Below are 23,418 nucleotides of genomic sequence, written 5' to 3'. Positions count from 1 at the left end.
AGTAGTACAGCATTTGCCTTGCACACAGTCGAACCAGGATAGAATGTGGTTCAAATCTCGGCATCCTATATGGTCCCCCCTGCCAGGAGCAATTTCTGAGTGCAGAGCCAAGTGTAATCCCTGAGCGACAAAAACAAAACAAAACAAAAAATTGAGATAATGGTTTACAAAACTTTTAGGAGCTTAATTTTCCATCTCTTGAGACCAGAGATAAAGCACGCCACCTTCCACCCCCCCAAAACTGATCACATAATAAAGTATAAAACATCCTACATTTTTTGGGGGGAGGGGCACCTCCAGTGAGGCTCAGGGGTTACTCCTGGTTCTGTGCTCAGGAATCACTCCTGATGGTGTTCAGAGGACCATAAACGTTATTGAAAATCGAACCCTGGTCAGCCAAACAAGACAAATGCCTTACTAGTTGTACTGTTTCCAGCCCCTGAAATATTCTACTTTTGATTTTGTTTTGGTCCACACTCAGTGGTGCTCAGGTATTTGTCACTCCTGGCAGGCTTGGAGATTATCAGGGATGCTGGGGATAAACTCGGGTTGACCACATGCAAGGCAAATGCCCTACCCACTGTGCTAATGTTCGAGCCCTGGCTCTGCACTCTGGAATCACTCTTGGTAAGCTCAGGGGACCAGGCTGCTGGGGATTGAGCCAGGGTTGGCCAAGAAAAGGCATCAAACCCAGGCTGACCATGAACAAGGCAAATACCCTACCCGCTGTGCTTTTGCTCCAAGAAATATCCTATTTTTGTTTGTTTTTTGTTTTGGTTTTTGGGCCATACCTGGTGATGCTCAGGGGTTACTCCTGGCTATGTGCTCAGAAATCGCTCCTGGCTTGGGGGACCACATGGGATACTGAGGATCAAACTGAGGTCTGTCCTGGATGTGCTGTCACTTTTGGCTTTTGGTTTTTGGGTCACACTCGATGGTTACTCCTGGCTCAGAAATTGCCCCAGGCAGGCTTGGGAAACCATATGGGATGCCGGGATTCAAACCACCATCTGTCTGTGTGCCCTACTGTTGTGCTATCTCTCCGGCCCAAAATATCCTATTTTTAACACTTCTATTTGCTTTAATTTGATTTTTGGGCCATACTCAGCAGTCCTCAAAGCTTACTCCTGGCTCTACACTTGGGCATCACTTCTGGTGGGCTTGGGCAACCATGGTGGAACCTGGGGATTGAACACAGGTCAGCTGTGTGCAAGGCAAATGCCCTAGCCATTATACTATCATTCTGACCACAATATTTTACAACTTTTTAATTATTGTTTGTTTTTTGGGCTATATTCAGTGATACACTGGGCTTATTCCAGGCTCTGTGCTCAGGGAATACAGATGGTATTCAGGGGACCATATGCCCAGAGATTGAATTGGGGTCCAGCTGCCAGTTTATGATCTTTTTAAAAAGAGCAAAAGTGGGATAGAGTGATAGGACACAGGGCAGGGTGTTTGCCTTCCATGTTGCTTAACTGGTTCATCCCCCAGCATCCCATAGTGTCCCTGAAGCTTATTAGGAGTGATCCCTGATTACAGAGCCAGAAATAACCCTAAGCATAGATGGATGAGAAACACTACCCTAAGTCCTGGGCTTGAATTTTGGCAATGTTAAAAAAAATAAAAATTTGGGGCAAAGAGATAGCACAGCAGTAGTGAGTTTGCCTTGCATGCAGAAGGACGGTGGTTCGAATCCTGGCGTCCCATATGGTCCCCCGAGCCTGCCAGGGGCGATTTCTGAGTGTAGAGCCAGGAGTAGCCCCTGAGCACTGCTGGATGTGACCCAAAAACCAACCAACCAAACAAACAAAAAACCTCAAAAACTTGGGTTCAGGGAGCCCAGTATATGGCTCAGAAGTATAGAGTAGATGCCTGGTGTGTTCAGAGCCCAGCACTGCTGGGTATTGCTGTCCTGCTATATATGATCTGCTGCCATACATGATTTCTGGTCATATCCTAACAAATGTGAGTATTGCAAAGAAAAACTCCTCAGGGGAGAGCCATGGTTGAGTATGTAGCTTCTTGTTACTGAGACGATTACTTCAAAAGAGTTAAGTGAAACTAATTCCTGAATGAATAAAATTCTAGAATCTACTGCATAACAATATGATTATTTTTAACTTTTTTTTTTGTGTGTGTGTGGTTTTTGGGTCACACCTGGCAGTGCTCAGGGGTTATTCCTGGCTCCATGCTCAGAAATTGCTCCTGGCAGGCACGGGGGACCATATGGGACACCGGGATTCGAACTGATGACCTTCTGCATGAAAGACAAACGCCTTACCTCCATGCTATCTCTCTGGCCCCCCACAATATGATTTTAATGTGGATATACTCGACACTACTGAAGTATACTAAAAATGACTAAACCCTGGAGATATGGCTCAAATATAAAGCACACATCTTACATACATAAAATCTGTATCTGATCCCTGGGACCACCAAAAAAATAGCTTAAGATAGCAAATTTAGCTATCATAAATGAAAAATTTGGGTCAGAGTGATAGCATATTGGTAGGGAGTTTGCTTCGCAAGCAGCTGACCTGGGTTTGATCCCCAGTATCCCATATGGTCCCCTGAATCTGCCAGGAGTGATTTCTGAGTTCAGAGCCAGGAGTAACCCCAATGCACTGCTGGATATGATCCTCAAAACAAAACAAAAAAACCCAAAACAAAACAAGAAAAAAGAAAAATTTGGGCTGGAGAGATAGCACAGTGGTAGGGCATTTTTGCCTTGCACGTAGCTGACCCAGGACCAACAGTGGTTTGATTCCTGGCATCCCATATAGTCCTCTGAGCCTGTCAGGGGCGATTTCTGAGCACAGAGGTAAGAGTAACCCCTAAGCATCACCAGGTGTAACCCAAAAACAAAAAAAAAAATTTTTTTTTAGTCCAAAGGTACTGTAGTTGGTCATGGTTCTATAACCAGAACTACATATGGTCTTCCAAGCACTGCTAGTAGTGCTCCTTGAGCATAGAGCTAGGAGTAAGCCCTGAATACCTCTGGGTGTAGCCCAAAAACCAAAAAGAAAAAAAGAAAAACTGTAAGTCTTTCTTTTCTATTAAGAAAGAAGACTTAAGGGCCAGAGTGATAGCTCAGTAAGTAGGGCATTTGCCTTGCTTGCAGCCAACCCAAGTTCAATTCCTGGCATCCCATATGGTCCCTGAGCCTGCCAAGAGTGATTTCTGAGCACAGAGTCAGGAGTAACCCCTGAGCACCACCAGCTGTGGCCCAAACTCCCCATCTCTCAAAAAAAGAGAAAAGGAGTAAAAAAGAAGACTGACTTACTTTTTTGTTTGTATTTAGGTCAGACCCAGAGGCACTCTAGACTAACTCCAGGACTTATATTCAGGAAATAATTCTGGTGGGGGTCAAGAAACCATATGTGATACTGGGATCAAACCAAGGTTGACCACAGCAAGCAAGTATCCTAACTGCTGTACTATTGCTCCAACCTAAAGAATCTTTATTTTTAACATTATTCTAAGGTTGTGTCAGCTTATGTTTACACAACTATAAAAAAGCTTAATTAAAAGTATACAAATATGGGGCCAGAGAGATAGCATAAAGGTAATGCATTTGCCTTGCATGTAGAAGGTCAGTGGTTTGAATCCCGTCATCCCATATGGTCCCACGAGCCTGCCAGGAGTGATTTCTGAGCATAGAGCCAGGAGTAACCCGAGTGCTGCCGGGTGTGACCCAAAAACCAAAAAAAAAAAAAAAAAAAAAAAAAAGTATACAAATATTAGGGGTTTGGAAAGATTACTACAGCAGGTAGGGTGCTTACATTGCACGTGGCCATCCCTGGTTTGTTCGATCTCATTTTGATCCCCCATGTACCAACAGTAGTAATTCCCGAGTTCGGAGGCAGAAGTAAAGCCTGGCTGGGCATTGCCCCCAACAAACAATAAAAGCAAATAAATACTATAAAACAAATGAAAGAGTATTATTCACCAAAAACAAGTACAAAACTATGTATTTGAAATACCAGGGACTGAATTCAAACCCATAGACACAGGCAAGCACTGTACCACTGAACCACATCCCAGATCTTAGCCAAGAATTTTCTTTTGGTTTTTGGGCCACACCTGGTGATACTCAGGGTGGTTACTCCTGTTATGTGCTCAGAAATCGCTCCTGGCTCGGGCGACCATATGGGACATGGGGGATCAAACCCAGGTCCATCCTGAATTGGCTGTGTGCAAAGCAAATGCCTTGACACTGCACTATCGCTCCAGCCCTTTAGGCCAAGTATTTCATGTTTTGAGACCACAACCAACAGGGTGCAGGAAACCATATACTGCTAGGTTGAACCCAGGACTGCCTTATGTTGACTATGTACATTAGCCCTTTGTGCTATCTTTCACATTTTTCCCCTAAATTTTTGGGTTCATATCTACAGTAGTTCCTATTGGCATAAGACTCTGGTTGGATGCATGCAAAGAGAGCACCTTACCTGGTCTATGCTATCACAATGGCCCTTTTATTGTTTTTACTTTCTGTTTTTGGTCACATCTGGTGGTACTCAGGACTTACTCCTGGCTCTGCACTAAGGATCACTCTTGGTGGGCTTGGAGCAGGGCAGGGATGGGTACAGAGGACAGAAGGCATGCCTTGCACACGGCCAACCTGGGTTCAATCCCTGGCATCCCATATGGTCCCCGAGCTTGCCAGAAGGGATTTCTCAGTGCAGAGCCAAGAGTAACCCCTGAGCACCACTGGGTGTAATCCAAAACTTAAATAAGTATATATGTATATATAAAGTAATTCCTTAAATTATTAAGGCTCTTTAATGACATTACCTTTGCATGCTTCAGTTCTAACTCTGCCAGTTCCACTAAATTTTTTCTGAATGCAGCAACTCTTCTTGTCTTAAAGTCTATAAGTTCTGTGAAAGAAAGTGGGAATATATTTGACTTACATAATGATAAAGATCATGTTTACAAATCACATTTATTTGCTGATAATAAGGCTAACATTAACAGTACCTTGTTTTGCAGATTCAGATATTTTTTCAAATTTTTGACAACATAATTGTTGGGAAGTCTCAGCTTGGAGAACATCTTTATTTTTTGCTCTTGCTTTATCTAGTGCTTTATTAGCATTTTCATAATCCACTAGTGACCTAGATCTTCGATAGAGGAGATCCTATAAAACAAAGTTTCACAATCAGAAGTGCTGTGCATTTCCAGTGATTACTCTTCACCAGAAAATTCCACCCTCACAATCATGATCAGAGTCAACATAATTTCACTCTTATTTTTTTCGTCTTGTTTTGTTTTGGAGTCATACCCAGCAGTGCTCAGAGGTCTTAGGGAACCAAATATGATGCTAGAGATCAAACCTGGGTCAGCCATGTATAAGGTAAATGCCCTACCCACTGTGCTATTAATTTTTTAAATAAGTTTTTTTCCCTTCAGTACAGGTAATCATACCCTCATACATGAATCACACCCCCCAGACCTTTAAATAAATTTTATAAACATATTTAACTCAATAATTCAAAGTATACAATGCAGTATACTTTTGTTTGTTTGTTTGTTTTTGGGTCACACCCGGCAGTGCTCAGGGGTTATTCCTGGCTCCATGCTCAGAAATTGCTCCTGGCAGGCACAGGGGACCATATGGGACACCAGGATTTGAACTGATGACCTTCTGCATGAAAGGCAAACACCTTACCTCCATGCTATCTCTCCAGCCCCTCAGTATACTTATTTTATACTTCCCCACAATCAATTTCTTTCGCTATACCATATTTATTTTTTATTTTTTATTTTTTTTGGTTTTTGGGCCACACCCAGTAACACTCAGGGGTTACTCCTGGCTATGTGTTCAGAAGTTGCTCCTGGCTTGGGGGACCATATGGGACACCGGGGGATCGAACCGCGGTCCGTCCAAGGCTAGCGCAGGCAAGGCAGGCACCTTACCTTTAGCGCCACCGCCCGGCCCCAAAACATTTACATATGTTTGTTCTTATACTTTTTTTTTTTTTTTTTTTGGGCCACACCCGGCAGTGCTCAGAGGTTTCTCCTGGCTGTCTGCTCAGAAGAGCTCCTGGCAGGCACGGGGGACCATATGGGACACCGGGATTCGAACCAACCACCTTTGGTCCTGGATCGGCTGCTTGCAAGGCAAATGCCGCTGTGCTACCTCTCCGGGCCCTTAAAATTTACTAGGCATTTTCAGCCCAGATTTTTTTTTTTTTTTTTGGTTTTTTTTTGGGGGGCCGCTATACCATATTTAATGTCAGGGATCAAATCAGGGTTGGCTGTGAAAAAAGTGCCTTAACCACTATACTTTTTTTTTGGTTTTAGAGCATATAAAGAGATGACAAGTGCTTACTTCTGGTCCTAGGTTCAGATATCATTCAAATAGGTGCTCAGTGGACCAAATAGGATCGAACCAAGATTGTTTAGGAGCAAGTACTTGCAGTACTATCTCTCCAGAGATAAATAATTTTTTCACAATCTTATGTGTAACTATCTCAAAATAAATGGCTTTTATTTTTTTGGTGGTGCAGACCAAAGGGCCCCATATGTCCCAAGCCAACTACTCACAGATGGATTTTCTGTAAAATAGCCCATTTAAAACAATAACAAGGTACCTTAGCAGCTTGAGATTCTCTTAAGTAATATTTTAAAAGGTCAGAAAGTTTGAGGTCCTCATCAGCAGACACTCGTGCTTCTATTTTCTGAAAAAAGTAAAATATTGGGTAATTATTCAGCATTTACAATGAGTGTTTTCTTTCTTAATCATTGTAAAAAAGTTAATTACAAACAGTATTCATTCCTACTGAGATGGGTAGTCAGGTAGTAGAGCCCCTTGGCAGTAAATTTCAGGGAGTAATTGAAACTAAGAAATGTTTAGGAGACAAGAAAACAGAGACGAGGACCAGAAGCATCAGGCCATGATATAAAGTTTACCATAAAGAGTGGTAAGTGCAGTAAGAGAAATTACTATACTAACAACTACCATGACAATGATAAAGAAATACAATGCCTGAATGCCTGCCTCAAAGACAGGAAGGGGGTGGGGGAGGAGTGAAATGGGACATTGGTGGTGGGAAAGTTGCACTGGTGAAGGAGGGTGGGCATTATATGGCTGAAAACCAATTACAAACAACTTTGTAACCACGGTGTTTAAATAAAGAAATTATGTTAAAAATAAATAGGAGCAGGAGAGATAGCATGGAGGTAAGGCATTTGCCTTGCACGCAGAAGGACGGTGGTTCGAATCCCAGCATCCCATATGGTCCCCCATGCCTGCCAGGAGGGATTTCTGAGTAGAGCCAGGAGTAACACTGAGTGCTGCTGAGTGTGACCCAAAACCCAAAAAAATCTGAAATAAATAAATAAAAGTAGGGAGAGAGGGAGGGAAGGAGGGAGGGGTAGGGAATAGGAAGGAGGGGGAGGAAGGGAGGGAAAGAAGGGAGGGAGGGGGAGAAGGGTAGAAAGGGAAGAAAGGAGGGAGGGAAGAAGGGAGAGAGGGAAAGAGGGAGGAAAGGAGGAAGGGAGAAAGGGAGGAAGGGAGGGAGGGAGGAAGTGCAGTGCTAGGGGGATCATATGTGGTACTAGGGACAGAACCATGGTTGGTGGGCTCCAAGCCAAGCGCCTTAGCCTTTGTATCATCTCTCTGGTCATCTCATATTTTCTTTGAATATTTTTGTTTTTTATTTTGGGCCACATCCAGTGGCCTCTTGGTGAGCCTGGGGAACCATATCGGTGCTCAAAACCAGGTCAGCTGCATGCAAGGCAAGTGTATGGTGTACTATCTACTACCTGGTGTACTATCACTCCAGCCCCCTCAGCTCGTATTTTCTTAGAATTATTTTATTTCACTGTTTTCTCTAGAAATCATTTCTGCAATGATAAACAAGACACTTGAAAGCTGAGGAGATTGAAATTAATTCTCTCTTGCTAAGTATGATCTTTAATAACCCTACCTTCACATGCTTCAGCTCTAACTTTGCTGGTTCTACATTTTTTTTTTTGTTTTTGTTTTGTTTTGTCTTTTTTTTTTTTTTTTTGTGGTTTTTGGGTCACACCCGGCAGTGCTCAGGGGTTATTCCTGGCTCCAGGCTCAGAAATTGCTCCTGGCAGGCACGGGGGACCATATGGGGCGCCGGGATTCAAACCGATGACCTCCTGCATGAAAGGCAAACACCTTACCTCCATGCTATCTCTCCGGCCCCCTGGTTCTACATTTTATCTGAATGTAGTAGTAACTCTTCAAGGTTTCAGGGGACCAGAGCAACAGTACAATGACTAGGGTCCTTGCCTTGAGGTAGCTTTGCTACTCAGCTCCCCCACCCCCACGCCCGGTGCTTTTTGTTTTATTTAGCCACACCTGGAATGCTCATTCTACTCTTGGTTCTGCACTCAGAAATTATTCTGGGAGGTGTTCAGGGACCACAGTAATGCTGGGGATCAAACCTAGGTCAGTTGTGACAAGGCAAAAGCTCGATCCACTGTACTATTGCTCCTGCTCCAAAATTTGTAAGGTACCAAGATTTAGTCTGAAAATTGGGATGAAAATGTAAGTGAGCAAGCATTAGAAGCAAAATATTTGCTATATATTATATATAAAATACATAAATTTGCTATATATAATATCTAATCATATACATATGCCTTTATATATAAGCCTTTTGGCAGTTGCATCACTATTACGTCTAACTTTTTAAAACTGCTTATTATGGAGAGCCAGAGAGCTAGATAGCACAGTGGGTAGTGTTTGCCTTGCATGTGACCAACCCAGGTTCAATCCCTGGCATCCCACATGGTCCCCATGAGCATGCCAGGAGTGATTTCTGAGCACTGCTAAGTGTGATCCAAAAAGAAGCTTGCTACGGAGGATTGTATATCATTATATATACACCCAGTGATGCTCAGGAGTTACTCCCACCTCTGCACTCAGAACTCCTGTGTGCGGGGACCACATGAGATGATGGGGATCAAACCCAGTGGGTCACATGCAAGGCAAGAGCCCTACCCACTGTTCAATCTCTCCAAACCAGTGATTTTTTGTTGCTGTTGTTGTTTTTGGGCCATACCCAGAAACACTCAGGGGTTACTCCTAGCTGTACTAGAAATTACTCCTGGCAGTGCCCAGAAAACCATGCAGTATGTCAGGGACTAAACCTGAGTCTTGGCCTCCTAAGTGCAAAGAATTCACTCAGCCCTTAAGGCTATCTCTGAAAACCCCAATTTTCTTTTTTTAGGCTTTTAATTTTTTTGTAGTTTTGGACCACATCCAGCAGCATTCAAAGGTCTTTCTTGGTGTGGTTTGGGGGACATAAGTAGTGTAGCATGAAATAATTAACGATGGGGCTGGATGGCGGTGGATTTCTCTCCATGCCATTCCAGTCCACGTGGCTCTGCAACCTTTATGCAGTCGGCGAGTCCCAGGCCCAGGTGAAATCACTCACTCACAGGCAGGCTTCAGGAAGCATTAACTTTATTCATACCCTATTCACCACATGTGTGTGGCCTATCTCATAACCTTTTAAGCACTAGTTATTCTTGGCCCTGCATCTAAACTCCTTTCAGCCATCTTCCTCAGAGCGCCCAGCAGCGCAGAAAGGGCCAAGAGCCAAAAGGGCAAAAAGCCAAAAGGGGCCGAATTCCCTTGGTCCAAGCCTTAAATAACATTTCCCAGACCCCTCCCAGGAATGGGAGGGTCTAGCAGGTAAGGTTACACCTACTATCCGGTTCCCAAGACCCCTCCCAGAAAAGGGTGGGTCTAGGGTCTTAAATAGGTACACCCACATTGTAGCATCAGGGATTGAACCAGGGTTGACCACATATAAGGCATTACCTTAACCCTTATTGCCATTTCTGATTATGGCCCCAACTTTTTATTTGTTTTGGGGACTACACCTGACAGTGTTTGGGGATAACTCCAGGTTGTGTTCAGGTATCATTCCTGGTGTTTTCAGGGCTTATTCCAGGTTCTGTGTTCAGCTATCATTTTTGGTGGGGTTTTGGGGACCATATCTGGTGCCAGGGACCAAATCCAGTTGGTTGTAAGAAAGACAAGCACCCTATTCAATGTACCATCTTTTAGGTCCCTCCTTGGTCCCTATTTTTATGAAAAAATATATTTTAATAAACCAGACGACCAAAACAAATTTTCAAGTATATTTGCTCTTTCACCCAATTCCTGTATCACAGCTCTAAAACTCTAGGAACTTTTTAAAGTGTCAAGAGTTATGGAGTTGTTTGTTATGTGAATGCTATGACTTCTGGAAGTACCTAAGGATAGGATGGCTGTCAGGAGAACGAACCTTATAATTAAGAGGTTGAGGGGCCGACTCGATAACACAGCGGTAGGGCAGTTGCCTTGCATGCAGCCGACCCAGGACAGACATGGGTTCTATCCCTGGTGTCCTGTATGGTCCCTCAAGACAGGAGTGATTTCTGAGTTTCTCAGGAGTAACCCCTGAGCTTCAGTGGGCGTGGACCAAAACCAAAAACAAATGAACAAAAAAAGAGGTTGAACTTTGAGACCCACTTTCAGATCTCTGCAGAGGGGCTTCTGAAAGGTTTGAGTTCTTCTCAAACCTTTTACTGAAAAGATTGAGTTTTGGGGCCAAAGCAATAGTACAGTGAATAGGTATTTGCATAGACATTTGCCTTGTACATGGCTGACCCATGTTTGATCCCTGGCTCCCCATAAGGTCCCCCGAGTCCACTAAGAATGATCAATGCTGGATGTGACCCAGAAACAAAAAATGGGTATGAACTATGAACTTTGGGCAGAAGAGAAAAATACAGGGGTTAAATGCTTGCCTTGTATGAAGCTGACCCCAGTTTGACTCCCTAGAACCACATATGGTCCCCAAGTACCAACAGTGGTCACTCCTGAGTACAATTGACACTGAACCTCCTCCTTCCAAAAAAAGTCCCTATGAGTATCAGAACAAAAACTGAACTACCTGAAAAACTAAAATTTTCATATCTAGGGGGCCAGAGATAGTAAGGCAATCATCTTTGATGCAGCCAAGCTAGATTAATCCCTGACACTTTTTTTTTTTTTTTTGGATTTTGGATCATACCTGGCTGTGCTCAAGGGTTATGCCTGGCTCTGCGCTAAGAAATCATTCCTGGTGGCTCAGGCTTGGGGATCAAATGGGATATCAGGAATTGAACCACCATCTGTCCTGGGTTGGCCGTGTGCAAGGCAAACGCCCTACCACTGTGTTTATCTCTAGCCCCTAATCCCTGGCACTCTTGATGATCCCTTTAAACTGCCAGGAATGACTCCTGAACACAAAACCAGGAATTAAGTTTTGAGCACAGTTGGGTATGGCTAAAAGAAAAGTGTTTTTTTTTCTCCCAAATCTAAATCTGTCTCTATTTTTCTGAAACATAATCTTATACAATAAGGTTATACACAGTTATAAGGTAAATGCAACTGTATACAAAGAAGGAAATAATTAAAATACTTACCCTTGTTTTATCAAACAATTCTGAAACTTTAAGAAAAAACCTGGAAATCAAAAGTTTCAAATTATTTTCCATTTCAAATATTTAGAGATAAATGAACACTCTTTGATTGGTTTATTATTTTTGTTTTTGTTTTTGGGTCACACCTGGCAGTGCTCAGGGGTTACTCCTGGTTCTGCGCTCAGAAATCGCTCCTGGCAGGCTCGGGGGACCATATGGGATGCCGGGATTTGAACCACCATCCATTCTGGATCGGCTGCTTGCAAGGCAAACGCCCTTCCGCTGTGCTTTTTTCTCCAGCTCCTCCTTGTTTTTTTTTTTTTTTTTCGGTTTTTGGGTCACACCCGGCATTGCTCAGGGGTTACTCCTGGCTGTCTGCTCAGAAATAGCTCCTGGCAGGCACGGGGGACCACATGGGACACCGGGATTCGAACCAACCACCTTTGGTCCTGGATCAGCCGTTTGCAAGGCAAACGCCGCTGTGCTATCTCTCCGGGCCCAGCTCCTCCTTGTTTTATTCATGGTAGAATTCAATAAGCTCAACAAAACTACTATAGAACATCTTGTGTTTCAAAATGAGTTTAAGCTTCTGTTTTGGGGTCATACCTGGCAGTACTAAAGTATTCCTTCCTGTGATGCTCAGAGGACCATATGAGAATGCTGGGATTCAAACTGGGTCAGCTGCATACAAAGCAATTATCATTGTCCCTGAACTATATCTTTGGTCCCTTTATTTTATTTTGGAGCTATACCCAGAGGTGTTCAAGAGCTTATTCCTGGCTCTGTGATATGAAATTACTCCTGGCAGTGAGTAGGGGACCATATGTAGTGCTAGGGATCAAACTGGGGTTGATCACACTCAAGGCAAATGCTATAAACCCTGTACTATCTCTAGCTCCTAAGTAAATTTTCTTTTCTCTCTTCTCTCTCTCTCTCTCTTTTGGTTTTAGGGCCATATACAGTGATGCTCAAGGATTATTCTTGGCTCTGCATTAAGGAATCACTTTTGAAAGTGTTCAGGGGGGTGGCCAGAGTGGTGGCACAAGGGGTAATGCGTCTGCCTTGTCCACGCTAGCCTAGGATGGACCGTGGTTCGATCCCCTGGTGTCCCATATGGTCCCCCAAGCCAGGAGTGATTTCTGAGCGCATAGCCAGGAGTAACCCCTGAGTGTCACCGGATGTGGCCCTCCCAAAAAAAGAAAGTGTTCAGGGGACATCTGAGATGCCAGGAATCAATCTCAGTTGGCGGTATGCGAGGCAAACCTGTAGTACTATCTGTCCAAAGAATTTTTTTTTTTTTTTTGGTTTTTGGTTTTTGGGCCACACCCGTTTGACGCTCCGAGGTTACTCCTGGCTATGTGCTCAGAAATCGCCCCTGGCTTGGGGGGACCATATGGGACGCCGGGGGATCGAACCGCGGTCCGTTCCTTGGCTAGCGCTTGTAAGGCAGACACCTTACCTCTAGCGCCACCTTCCTGGCCCCCAAAGAATTTTTTATTTATTTCCTACAACCAGCTGTGCAAAGGGTAACTCCTGGCATTATACTTAGAAATCACTCCTGGTAGGCTCAGGAGTGGCATGCTAAAGACTGATCCCAGGTCAGTCATTTGCAAGGCAAATGCCCTATCTGCTGTGCTATCACTTGGTCCTCCCCCTAGTAATTTAATACATTGACCAGAACACCTTTCTCTGTTCCGTGTCCCTTAGATAACCCAAAGACTTACTAAACTATAGAAATTAGACACGGCAAGTCTCTATTAAAATGTTACAAAATAGAGAAATCGAGGCTAGGGACTAATCCTGGCTCAAGCCTTGTCATCACACATACTCCCCCAGAATCACCAGGAGCAATCTGTAAGCACAGAGACAGAACAGTTCATGTGTTCTGCTGGGTGTGGTCTAAGCCCACCCTAAATAAAATATAAATTTAAAAAATACAGGGGCCGGGAAGGTGGCGCTAGAGGTAAGGTGTCTGCCTTACAAGCGCTAGCCAAGGAACGGACCGCGGTTCGATCCCCCGGCGTCCCATATGGTCCCCCCAAGCCAGGGGCGATTTCTGAGCACATAGCCAGGAGTAACCCCTGAGCGTCAAACGGGTGTGGCCCAAAAACCAAAAAAAAGAAAAAAAAAAAGAAAAAAAAATTAAAAAATACAGAATAAGAGCATTAGGGCTTGAATGATAGTAGAGCAAGCAAGGAGCTTGCCTTGTATTCAGTGACCTGGATTTGATTTCCAGCACTCTGTATGGTCCCCTAATCTATGCCAGGAATGATTGCTGAGCATTGTTCCCCCCAAAATAAAATATTTTTTATTTTAATTAAAAAATTCACTATTTTGGGGTCACTTCTAGCTTAGTAAGGTACAAAGTGCCTTACATATTGTACTATCTCTCTTTGCCCTTCAATTTTTACTGAAAGCATCTGAGGCCATCAGGGGAACTTATGGGCTAAGTAAGCACACACTTTGTATATAGGAGATCTGGGTTTGATAACTGCCACATGGTCCCCCACCTTAGGAAGCAACCTGCTCACACATATCTGAATAGCCCCAGAACATTGCCAGATGTGGCCCAGAAACAAAAAATCAAAAAACAATCTAGTTTCCAAAAAAAGGGCATATACATATTCTAATTTCCTATCACGGCATCCTGGATCCCTCTAGACTTAAGCAGTACCACATTATTGCCCAAACAACAAACCTTAAGGCTCTGGCATCTGGCCCCTCAGCCCACCCAGCACTGTTTGGGAGGAAACAAACAAATAAAAACCTCCAAAACCAACAATATAAAAGCCCTTCATTGTAGCTATTAAAGCTCACATTTATTTCAGATATAAAATATAAATGTAGGGGCCAGAGAGATAGCATGAAGGTAGGGCATTTGCCTTGCATGCAGAAGGACGGTGGTTCGAATCCCAGCATCTCATATGGTTCCCAAGCCTGCCAGGAGCGATTTCTGAGCGTAGAGCCAGGAATAACCATTGAGTGCTGCTGGGTGTGATCCAAAAACCAAAACAAAAAAAACAAAAAAACAAAAAAACCCCAAAAAACATAAATATAGAAAAGATGGAAAAAAGTGAGATTGACTTAAGGTTATAAGAAGTTCCTTGTTTTTATTAAAATAATTCCAAAACTCCTGCTAAGATAGAAGTTACTGTGTGTACCCAGGCTGTCAACAAAACTGTGCTTTATTTATGGCCCCACCCCCCACTTAAGTTTTCTTTTTTCTGGGGGGGGGGCAGGGGTCACACACGGCTGCGCTCAGGGGTTACTTCTGGCTCCATGCTCAGAAATCACTCCTGGCAAGCTCGGGGGACCATATGGGATGCCAGGATTCGAACCAATGACCTTCTGCATGAAAGGCAAATGCCTTACCTCCATGCTATCTCTGACCCCTCTTTATTTTTGTTTTTGTTTCTGGGCCACACCCGGTGTTGCTCAGAGGTCACTCCTGGCTATGTGCTCAGAAATTGCTCCTGGCTTGGGGGACCATATGGGACGCAGGGCGATCGAACCGTGGTCTGTCCTAGGTTAGCACATGCAAGGCAGACACCCTACTGCTTGCTCCATCGCTCTGGCCCTATTTATACGTAAGTTTTAAATCAGAGTCCTTACTTGCATATATCTGTAGAGTCCTGAGTTCCTAAAGCATATAATGAAGAACCAATTCTATTGTAATCATCAGCAGCACCTATGGAAAAAGTTTAAAGAATTCAATACATTTACTCACTGATTCAAAAACACAAATACATTCCCAAAGAATATAATATCCCTTTGTCAAATAATGTCTATATATATATACACATATATATAAAATAGGATACCAGACATCTAGCCTAGAAAATTATACAACTACAATACAATATGACTTTATTAGAAATGCATACAAGTACTTTAGGAATGGGGAAACATTTATTTCAGTGAGGAAGCTAGGGCAAGATTTAAACACTATAGAATGAGTGGGAGCTTAGAAGGTAAGGAATTTTCATTTGTTTTTGGGTCACACTGGCACTCACGGGCTACCTCTCGCTCTGTGCTTGAGGGACTGCTCCTTGAGGGGCTTGGAAGTAACAGGTGGTGCTGAAGATAGAACCCTGTTGAGCTCTCATCAGCCTCAGGATGAGGAAATCTTTACCAGGCAGAGTACAGAGGACAGTATTTAGATAAAGGGGCATGGTAAAGCCCAGGAAGATAGGAAAGAAGAGATCCTCAAAGGGAAGGACAATATTTGGTTAAAGGAATATGGGAGGGCCCAAAGAGATAGCACAGCTGCATTTGCCTTGCAAGCAGCCGATCCAGGACCAAATGGTCCCCCGTGCCTGCCAGGAGCTATTTCTGAGCAGACAGCCAGGAGTAACCCCTGAGCACCGCCAGGTGTGGCCCAAAAAACAACAAAAAAAAAAAAACCAAAAACAAAACAAAACAAAACAAAACGAATATGGGAAAGCCCTGAAAGATATGAAAACAAGAAGCAATGTGTGGGCCGGAGCAGTGGTGCAAGCGGTAAGGCATCTGTCTTGCCCGCGCTAGCCTAGGATGGACCGAGGTTTAATCCCCTGGTATCCCATATGGTCCCCCAAGCCAGGAGCGATTTCTGAACACATAGCCAGGAGTAACCCTTGAGCGTCACTGGGTGTGACCTAAAAACAAAAACCAAAATAAAGGGGAGAGAGGAGAGAGAGAGAGGAGAGAGGAGAGGAGAGAGAGGAGAGAGAGAAAGAGAGGAAAGAGAGAAAGTACAAACATCATAAAAGATTATCTGCCAACATTTTTTGTGCCTCTGATTTTGATCCCTAGCCCCAATACACTCTTTTACCTGGTGTAAGAACTAGAAGTAGAGACACAAAGAAGGCAGGGAGGATCATCTAAAACTGTTACGCCAGATACTCTGGATCAGCATTAAGAATGAGAAAACTAAAAGAAAAGAGATACCACTACAAATCTGAATATTTAGGAAGGATGAGATAGGGTTTAGAAACAGCCCATCTGGGACAGGAGAGAACAAAATCTTTTTATTTTTAATTTTTTTTTAATTTTGGAGACACCCAGTGACGTTCAAGGGTTACTCCTGGCTATGCGCTCAGAAATCGCTCCTGGCTTGGAGGACCATTTGGGATACTGGTGGATCAAACCACGGTCCATCCTAGGTCAGCTCAGCTGTGTTCAAGACAAAAGCCCTACCGCTGTGCTATTGGTCCGAACCCTGATGCTTTATCCTTAACGTAATTTTATAAATAAGGAAACCAATAAGAGTTACAGAATTGTCCAGAACTCTAAAATATAATTTTGCAGTCAAGAAGGAATTAAAAGTTTCACATACCTTTATAATTAATTCTTAGTTATGGAAAAGGCAAATAAAACTATTTCATCAAATAAATGTGTAAATCAGGACTATATAGTAGTCCTATATAGTAGGAAAAAATTACTCCTAACCCATCCAAAAGAATGAAACAATAGGTGTTATTTCAAGCCAGAGATCTTATTTCCTTCTTTAAATTGTGCATTTAGCAATATAACAAAATGTGGGGCTGGAGTGGTAGCACAGCAGTAGGGTGTTTGCCTTGCACACAACTAACCTGGGACAGACCTGGGTTTGATTCCTGGCATCCCGTATGGTCCCCTGAGCCTGCCAGGAGCGAATTCTGAGCACAAAGCCAGAAGTAACATCTAGCACTGCTGGGTATGGCCCCCAAACTAAAATAAAACAAACCCAATATTACAAAATGAAGGTTCACCCTTATAGGCAAGCTAATGATCTATACCTAACCAGAAATTCTCAAACACCATGGTCTTAGAACACTCTTAGAATTACTGAGGACCTGCAAGAGGTTTTACTCTGACAGGCTCAGGGGACCATTTGGGATGCTGGAGTTAGAACCTAGGTTGGCCTACCTGCTATGCTACCTCTTTAGCTCTACTCTGACACTTTTAGTTTGGACTATGTTTATTTTTATCTGCTTCTGCATTCAATTTTCAGTAAAATAATTATTTTTATCCAAGCATATGTGGAAAATTCAGATTTCAACTATGTAGCAAGGAAATAGACATTCTGTAAATAATTTTGAGAGGAATAACACCCAGAGATGTTCAGGAATTACTCCTGGCTCTGTGCTCAGGTATTATTCCTGGAAGTGCTCAGGGGACCATATGGAATATCAAGCTGGAACCCAAGTTGGTCATATGTAGGAAAAGCATCCTGCCCACTGTACTAGCTCTCTAATCCTTGTAAATATTTTAATAATATTTTCAGATATGTAGATATTATTCTTTGATACTATTCCAAAATTCAAGCAGAGGGCCCGGAGAGATAGCACAGCGGCGTTTGCCTTGCAAGCAGCCAATCCAGGACCAAAGGTGGTTGGTTCGAATCCCGGTGTCCCATATGGTCCCCTGTGCCTGCCAGGAGCTATTTCTAAGCAGACAGCCAGGAGTAACCCCTGAGCACCGCCGGGTGTAACCCAAAAACCAAAAAAAAAAAAAAAAAGAAAAATTCAAGCAGCAATAGTTTCTTTTTTTGTTGGATTGGGAACCTAAAATTTACTACTAATTTTCTTTTATTTGTTTGCATTACATTTTATTGGTCTAAGATATTTATCCTGGGCCAGACACACAATACAAGGTTTAGGGGGCTTGTCTTGCATGTAATCAACCCCAGATCAACCTCTACCACAGTATATGGTTCTGTGAGTAAAATAAGAGAGATCCCTCACAGTCATTAGGGAAGACCTGAGCACTGCTGGGTGTGGATAATCATCCTGAAAAAAAAAAAAGTTTTAAAAATACTTAAAATATAAACTGAATTGATGACCCAAACAAATCATAGGTGTTAATCAAAAGAAATCATATAGCCATATAAAGACAGCAAATATCCCACGTCAGCCTTAAAAAGAATAGCTAGAAGCTAGTGAACAACCTAGAAAACCAAAATGGGAGCTCACAAATAGCTGCTTGGATAAGTTATGGTGTATCCATAGCTTGGAATAGCATCACAACAAAAAAAAGATGAGATAAAAACAACTAATGTGGGGCTGGCAAGGTGGTGCTAGAGCTAAGGTGTCTGCCTTGTAAGCGCTAGCCAAGGAAGGACCGCAGTTCGATTCCCCCGGCGTCCCATATGGTCCCCCTAAGTCAGAGGCAATTTCTGAGCGCTTAGCCAGGAGTAACCCCTGAGCATTAAACGGGTGTGGCCCGAAAAACAAAACAAAACAAAACAAAACGATTAATATACACAACATGGATAAATTCCACAATAATTATTTTACTTAATTTCAAAACCAGATAATAAAAATAAAGTATAAAACTGCATGATTTTATTTATGTAAAATATTAGAAAACTGGGCTGGAGAGATAGTGTAGCAGGTAGGAAGCTTGTTTTGCAGTCAAGTCAACCCAAGTTCAATCCCCTGTTCTGACCCAAAAAACAGTAACAAAATAAAAACGTTAGAAAATAAAAAAATCTAGGGGCCGGAGAGATAGCATGGAGGTAAGGCGTTTGCCTTTCATGCAGGAGGTCATCGGTTCGAATCCCGGTGCCCCATATGGTCCCCCGTGCCTGCCAGGAGCAATTTCTGAGCCTGGAGCCAGGAATAACCCCTGAGCGCTGCCGGGTGTGACCCAAAAACTACCAAAAAAAAATAAAAAAAAATAAAAAATAAATAAAAAAAATAAAATAAAATAAAAAAATCTATTTAAAAAAATCTATAAAGAAGGAAGCATATCAGTAGATGCCTGAAGACAAGATGTAGATGGAAGATTTAGAGGGGCTTAGATGGGGCCGGAGTGGTGGCACATGCCGTAAGGTGTCTGCCTTGCCTGTGCTAGCCTAGGCCGGTCTGCGGTTCGATCCCCCAGAGTCCCATATGGTCCCCAACCCTGGAGCAATTTCTGAATGCATAGGCAGGAGTAACCCCTGAGTGTCACTGGGTGTGGCCGAAAAACAAAACAAAAAAAAAGGGGGAGCTTGCAGAATTGTACAGCAGGAAAGGGCTGTAGTGATAATACAGTGGATCAGGCCTTGGCACATGTTCAATTCCTGGATCCCTAAGTATATATAGCCAAGAGTTTAACTATCCTGAGCACTGCCAGGTATAGCCCAAAAATTAAATATATAAAAAAAGTACAGCAGATAGGGCATATGCCTTGCATGCTGCCAACCTGGATTTAATCCTTGACATCCTATATAGTCCTTTAAGCCTGCTAGAAATGATCCATGAGCCAGGAGTTACTGTATTTGTGGGCACATAAGACAAGTGGGCGTATAAGACGATCCCCTAATTTTGCAGTTAAAACATAGGTTTAGGCCTATATTCGCTGTATCAGACAGAACGTTCCTGTGCTGCAACTGTATGTACCACAGCGAGCCAATCACAACAAGCAAAGGTTCAAAGGTTATACTGTCATAGACTTCCTCTCTGACTCAAGCCAATCTCAGCAGGCTTTTTACAGTGTAGTCCGGGTCCAGAACATTGTCTAATTTGCATGCATCAAAAGCCTGCTTGGATTGGCTGAGTTAGAGAGACTTCCGAGCAGCCTTGCAGTGATTGGTGCAGGATCGAGCTGGAAAATTCGTTTTGTGGCAATATTCAGACAATTTTCATTTAGTAGCATATTGAAACATTTTTCGGGGTATACTCGGCATATAAGACGACCCCCGATTTTCGGTTGACTTTTTGTTTCAAAAGTCGTCTTATACCCAGGAAAATACGGTAAGTCCTGATACCACTGGGTGTGGTCCAAAAACAAAAAAGGAAGATTAACAAAGGGCCATAAGGAAATCGTTGTCATAATGAGTGGTGCCTGGGCTTACTCTTGGCTGTGCTCAAGGATCACACCTGCTATGCTTGGGGAACCATATGTTGTGTTGGGATCAAACTCAGGTTGCCCACGTGCAAGGCAAACACTCTACTCACTGAATTATACTCTACCTGACTACCTTAAACTCTGAAGAAATCTTATACACATAACTTTATAACATCAAGTATTTGATAATTTAGAAAGTTCTGGTTTAGCACTGGAAAGAAAGTTCAGAGGTCAAGACATTACTCCAGGTTATATGTCCAAATCACAGGACCATTGAAGCATCATTGCATATGGGCTTAGAGGACTGATTTCAGCTCTGCAGGCCTGAGAATGACTGCATCCTTGAACTCAGACAAAAAAACCCAGGTTCATTGGCCGAGTATTGCTGCTCATGGTCCCTGAGCCTCCAGAGCATCACTTAGGAGACTTTTAATCCCTCCAAAAAGAGAGAGAAAATATTGACTCAATTAATGATGCATGCTCCCAAAAGCTGATATATAATATCAAAGCCTTCTAGTAAAATAAAATTTACATATACTAAATTAATCACTAATCTTCAGATGACTCTAATTACTGAGAAGTGAGTTCAGGGTGATGGATGTTTTTCAGAATTCTAAATATTGCTGAAAAGTGAATTTTATCAGTCAACAAATATTGTCAGTGTTCATTGAACACTCTGTTAAAGTTATGAGAACATGTTTACCAAACACTCAAGTCTGAAAAATACACTTAAAATTGTTTTTATTTCAAAATGGTACACTAGTTCAGTGCAGCTAGTTCAGACCCAAATCAGTTATATTTCACTATGTAGCCCACAGCTATATGCAAACATTTTTCATCCTTAGAGTTCTTTAAAAATTGTGTATTTAAAGGAGATTTAACACAACAGATCATTTACTGTGTTACTAAAGCCATCTTTAATTGAAATTATTTTTTTTAATTATAAGTACATGGGGAAATATTTAAATGACTAATAATTATGGTTCTGTTTCACTGTCTCTATTTTACTACAGCACTAACAATCAGAATTTTCACCAGCAAGGTTTTTGCATCAGTAGTGTAAATGTCAACATAGTGAATAAAGGGAAAATAGCCTAATAGAGTTACTATAAAAATATATTTCAGGGCCCGGAGAGATAGCACAGCAGCGTTTGCCTTGCAAGCAGCCGATCCAGGACCAAAGATGGTTGGTTCGAATCCCGGTGTCCCATATGGTCCCCTGTGCCTGCAAGGAGCTATTTCTGAGCAGACAGCCAGGAGTAACCCCTGAGCTCCGCCGGGTATGGCCCCAAAACAAAAACAAACAAACAAACAATACACACACACACACATACACACACACACACACACACACACACACACATATATTTCAAACTCACAGACTTTCTAAAGAGGGTCTTGGTTTGTCAAAGACTTCAAAGACCATAGCTTGAGAAGTTGTTTATACCAGGACATTTTCAAATTGAAATAACATACAGCCATGAGAGAAAGCTTACTTTTGTGGGATCTTGTCATCCTATCAGATTTAGCAGATGCATCCTTAACTCGGTTATGATATTCTAAAAGGAATGTTCGTTCATGTTCAAAGAAATCATCTACATCCTATGAAATCAAAAGAAAATAGGAATTTTTAAATTTACTTGCTTTAGTATAAGCACTGCAATCATCATAGTTAAAAGTCATCAGTAAAAACAGCACACCTAGCTGCTTAACATTTGTATGTTACATTGATTCTCACTATGCTCAGCCTTTACTATACATGTGTTCCCATCCAATAAAAAACTTCTTATGGTTTTGTAGCTGAAGGTTTTGAATGCTCCATATGGCTTGTGTTCACAAGTTATACTCTCTAAAGTATGTTTCTGTTCATGCTTTGCATCACTAAACTCATTACTGGCAGAAGAAGACTGAATGCTTTTGAGGAGGAAAAGTAAACGTAAAAAGTAAAATCTGAAAAGCAACTGAAAGCCATAGGCCTTTAGACAAGGCTAAACAAGTCTTATTCATTAAGGCAACTATCTTATTAAATACTTCTTCCAACAGTTGTCTTTTGTGGGGGAGGGAGATATACATGAAAAATAATAATTAATGGTATTTTTCTACTCTCTTTTTTTTTTTTGTGGTTTTTGGGTCACACCCGGCAGTGCTCAGGGGTTATTCCTGGCTCCACGCTCAGAAATTGCTCCTGGCAGGCACAGGGGACCATATGAGACACCGGGATTCGAACTGATGACCTCCTGCATGAAAGGCAAGCGCCCTACCTCCATGCTATCTCTCTGGCCCCAGTATTTTTCTTAAAAGTAACAATTAGGGGCCGGAGAGATGGCATGGAGGTAAGGCGTTTGCCTTTTATGCAGAGGGTCATTGGTTCGAATCCCGGCATCCCATATGGTCCCCCGAGCCTGCCAGGAGTGATTTCTGAGCATGGAGCCAGTAGTGACCCCTGAGCACTGTCGGGTGTGACCCAAAAACAAACAAACAAAAAAACAAAACAAAACAAAAAAGTAACAATTAGTGAAAAATCATCAGCTAGGGTTGGAGAATTAGTACGGTGAGTAGGGTGTTTGTCTTGTACCCGGTTGAGCTATATTTGATCCCAAAAAATCTCCTATGTTCCCCCAATCTTACCAGCAGTAACCCTGAACATTTCTGGGTGTGTATCCAAAACTAAACAAACACAAACCCCCCCCCAAGACAACAAAAAGAAAAAACTCATCAACTGATATGATGTAATTTAAAACTCACATCAACAGAATGTAAGAAGCAAAAGTTAGCATTGACAAAATGCTTTTTAAAGCTACAATTCATATAAATATACATTATTTTTTTGTGTGTGTGGTTTTGGCTCTGTGCTCAGAAACCAACCCTGGCAAGCTCGGGAACCATATGGGATGTTGGTAATCAAATCCAGGTCAGTCCTGGGTTGGCCATGTGTAAGGCAAATGCCCTATCGCTGTGCTATTGCTCTGGCCCAATATATACCTTGGGGGGGGGGGGGCTTGGGTCACAACCAGCAGCGCTCAGGGGTTACTTCTGGTGCTGCACTCAGAAATCGCCCCTGCCTAGAGATATACCCTAGGAACACAAAAATGAAATGCAAAAATCCCTTCCTCACACCTATATTCATTGCAGCACTATTTATAATAGAAGGACTCTAGAAACAGCCAAGATGCC

At 42.5% G+C, this 23,418-nt stretch overlaps 1 protein-coding gene across 1 annotated transcript in view; it reads right to left on the bottom strand.

The window, feature by feature from the left end:
• SNX6 (sorting nexin 6) overlaps window positions 1–23,418 on the bottom strand; it is a 61,807-nt gene that overhangs the window by 1,591 nt on the left and 36,798 nt on the right. The window contains exons 8-13 of the mRNA XM_049768955.1: window positions 21,741–21,846; window positions 15,061–15,136; window positions 11,452–11,491; window positions 6,606–6,692; window positions 4,990–5,149; window positions 4,804–4,889 (exon numbers count right to left, since the gene is read on the bottom strand). Coding sequence (XP_049624912.1) covers window positions 4,804–4,889; window positions 4,990–5,149; window positions 6,606–6,692; window positions 11,452–11,491; window positions 15,061–15,136; window positions 21,741–21,846 — 555 coding nt within the window. The remainder of the gene's footprint in view (window positions 1–4,803; window positions 4,890–4,989; window positions 5,150–6,605; window positions 6,693–11,451; window positions 11,492–15,060; window positions 15,137–21,740; window positions 21,847–23,418) is intronic.

This window comes from Suncus etruscus, chromosome 2 (genome assembly GCF_024139225.1).
Source record: "Suncus etruscus isolate mSunEtr1 chromosome 2, mSunEtr1.pri.cur, whole genome shotgun sequence".
Lineage (NCBI taxonomy): Eukaryota > Metazoa > Chordata > Mammalia > Eulipotyphla > Soricidae > Suncus > Suncus etruscus.
The sequence above is the reverse complement of the archived record's forward strand: the minus strand, read 5'-3'. Positions and strand labels throughout refer to the sequence as shown.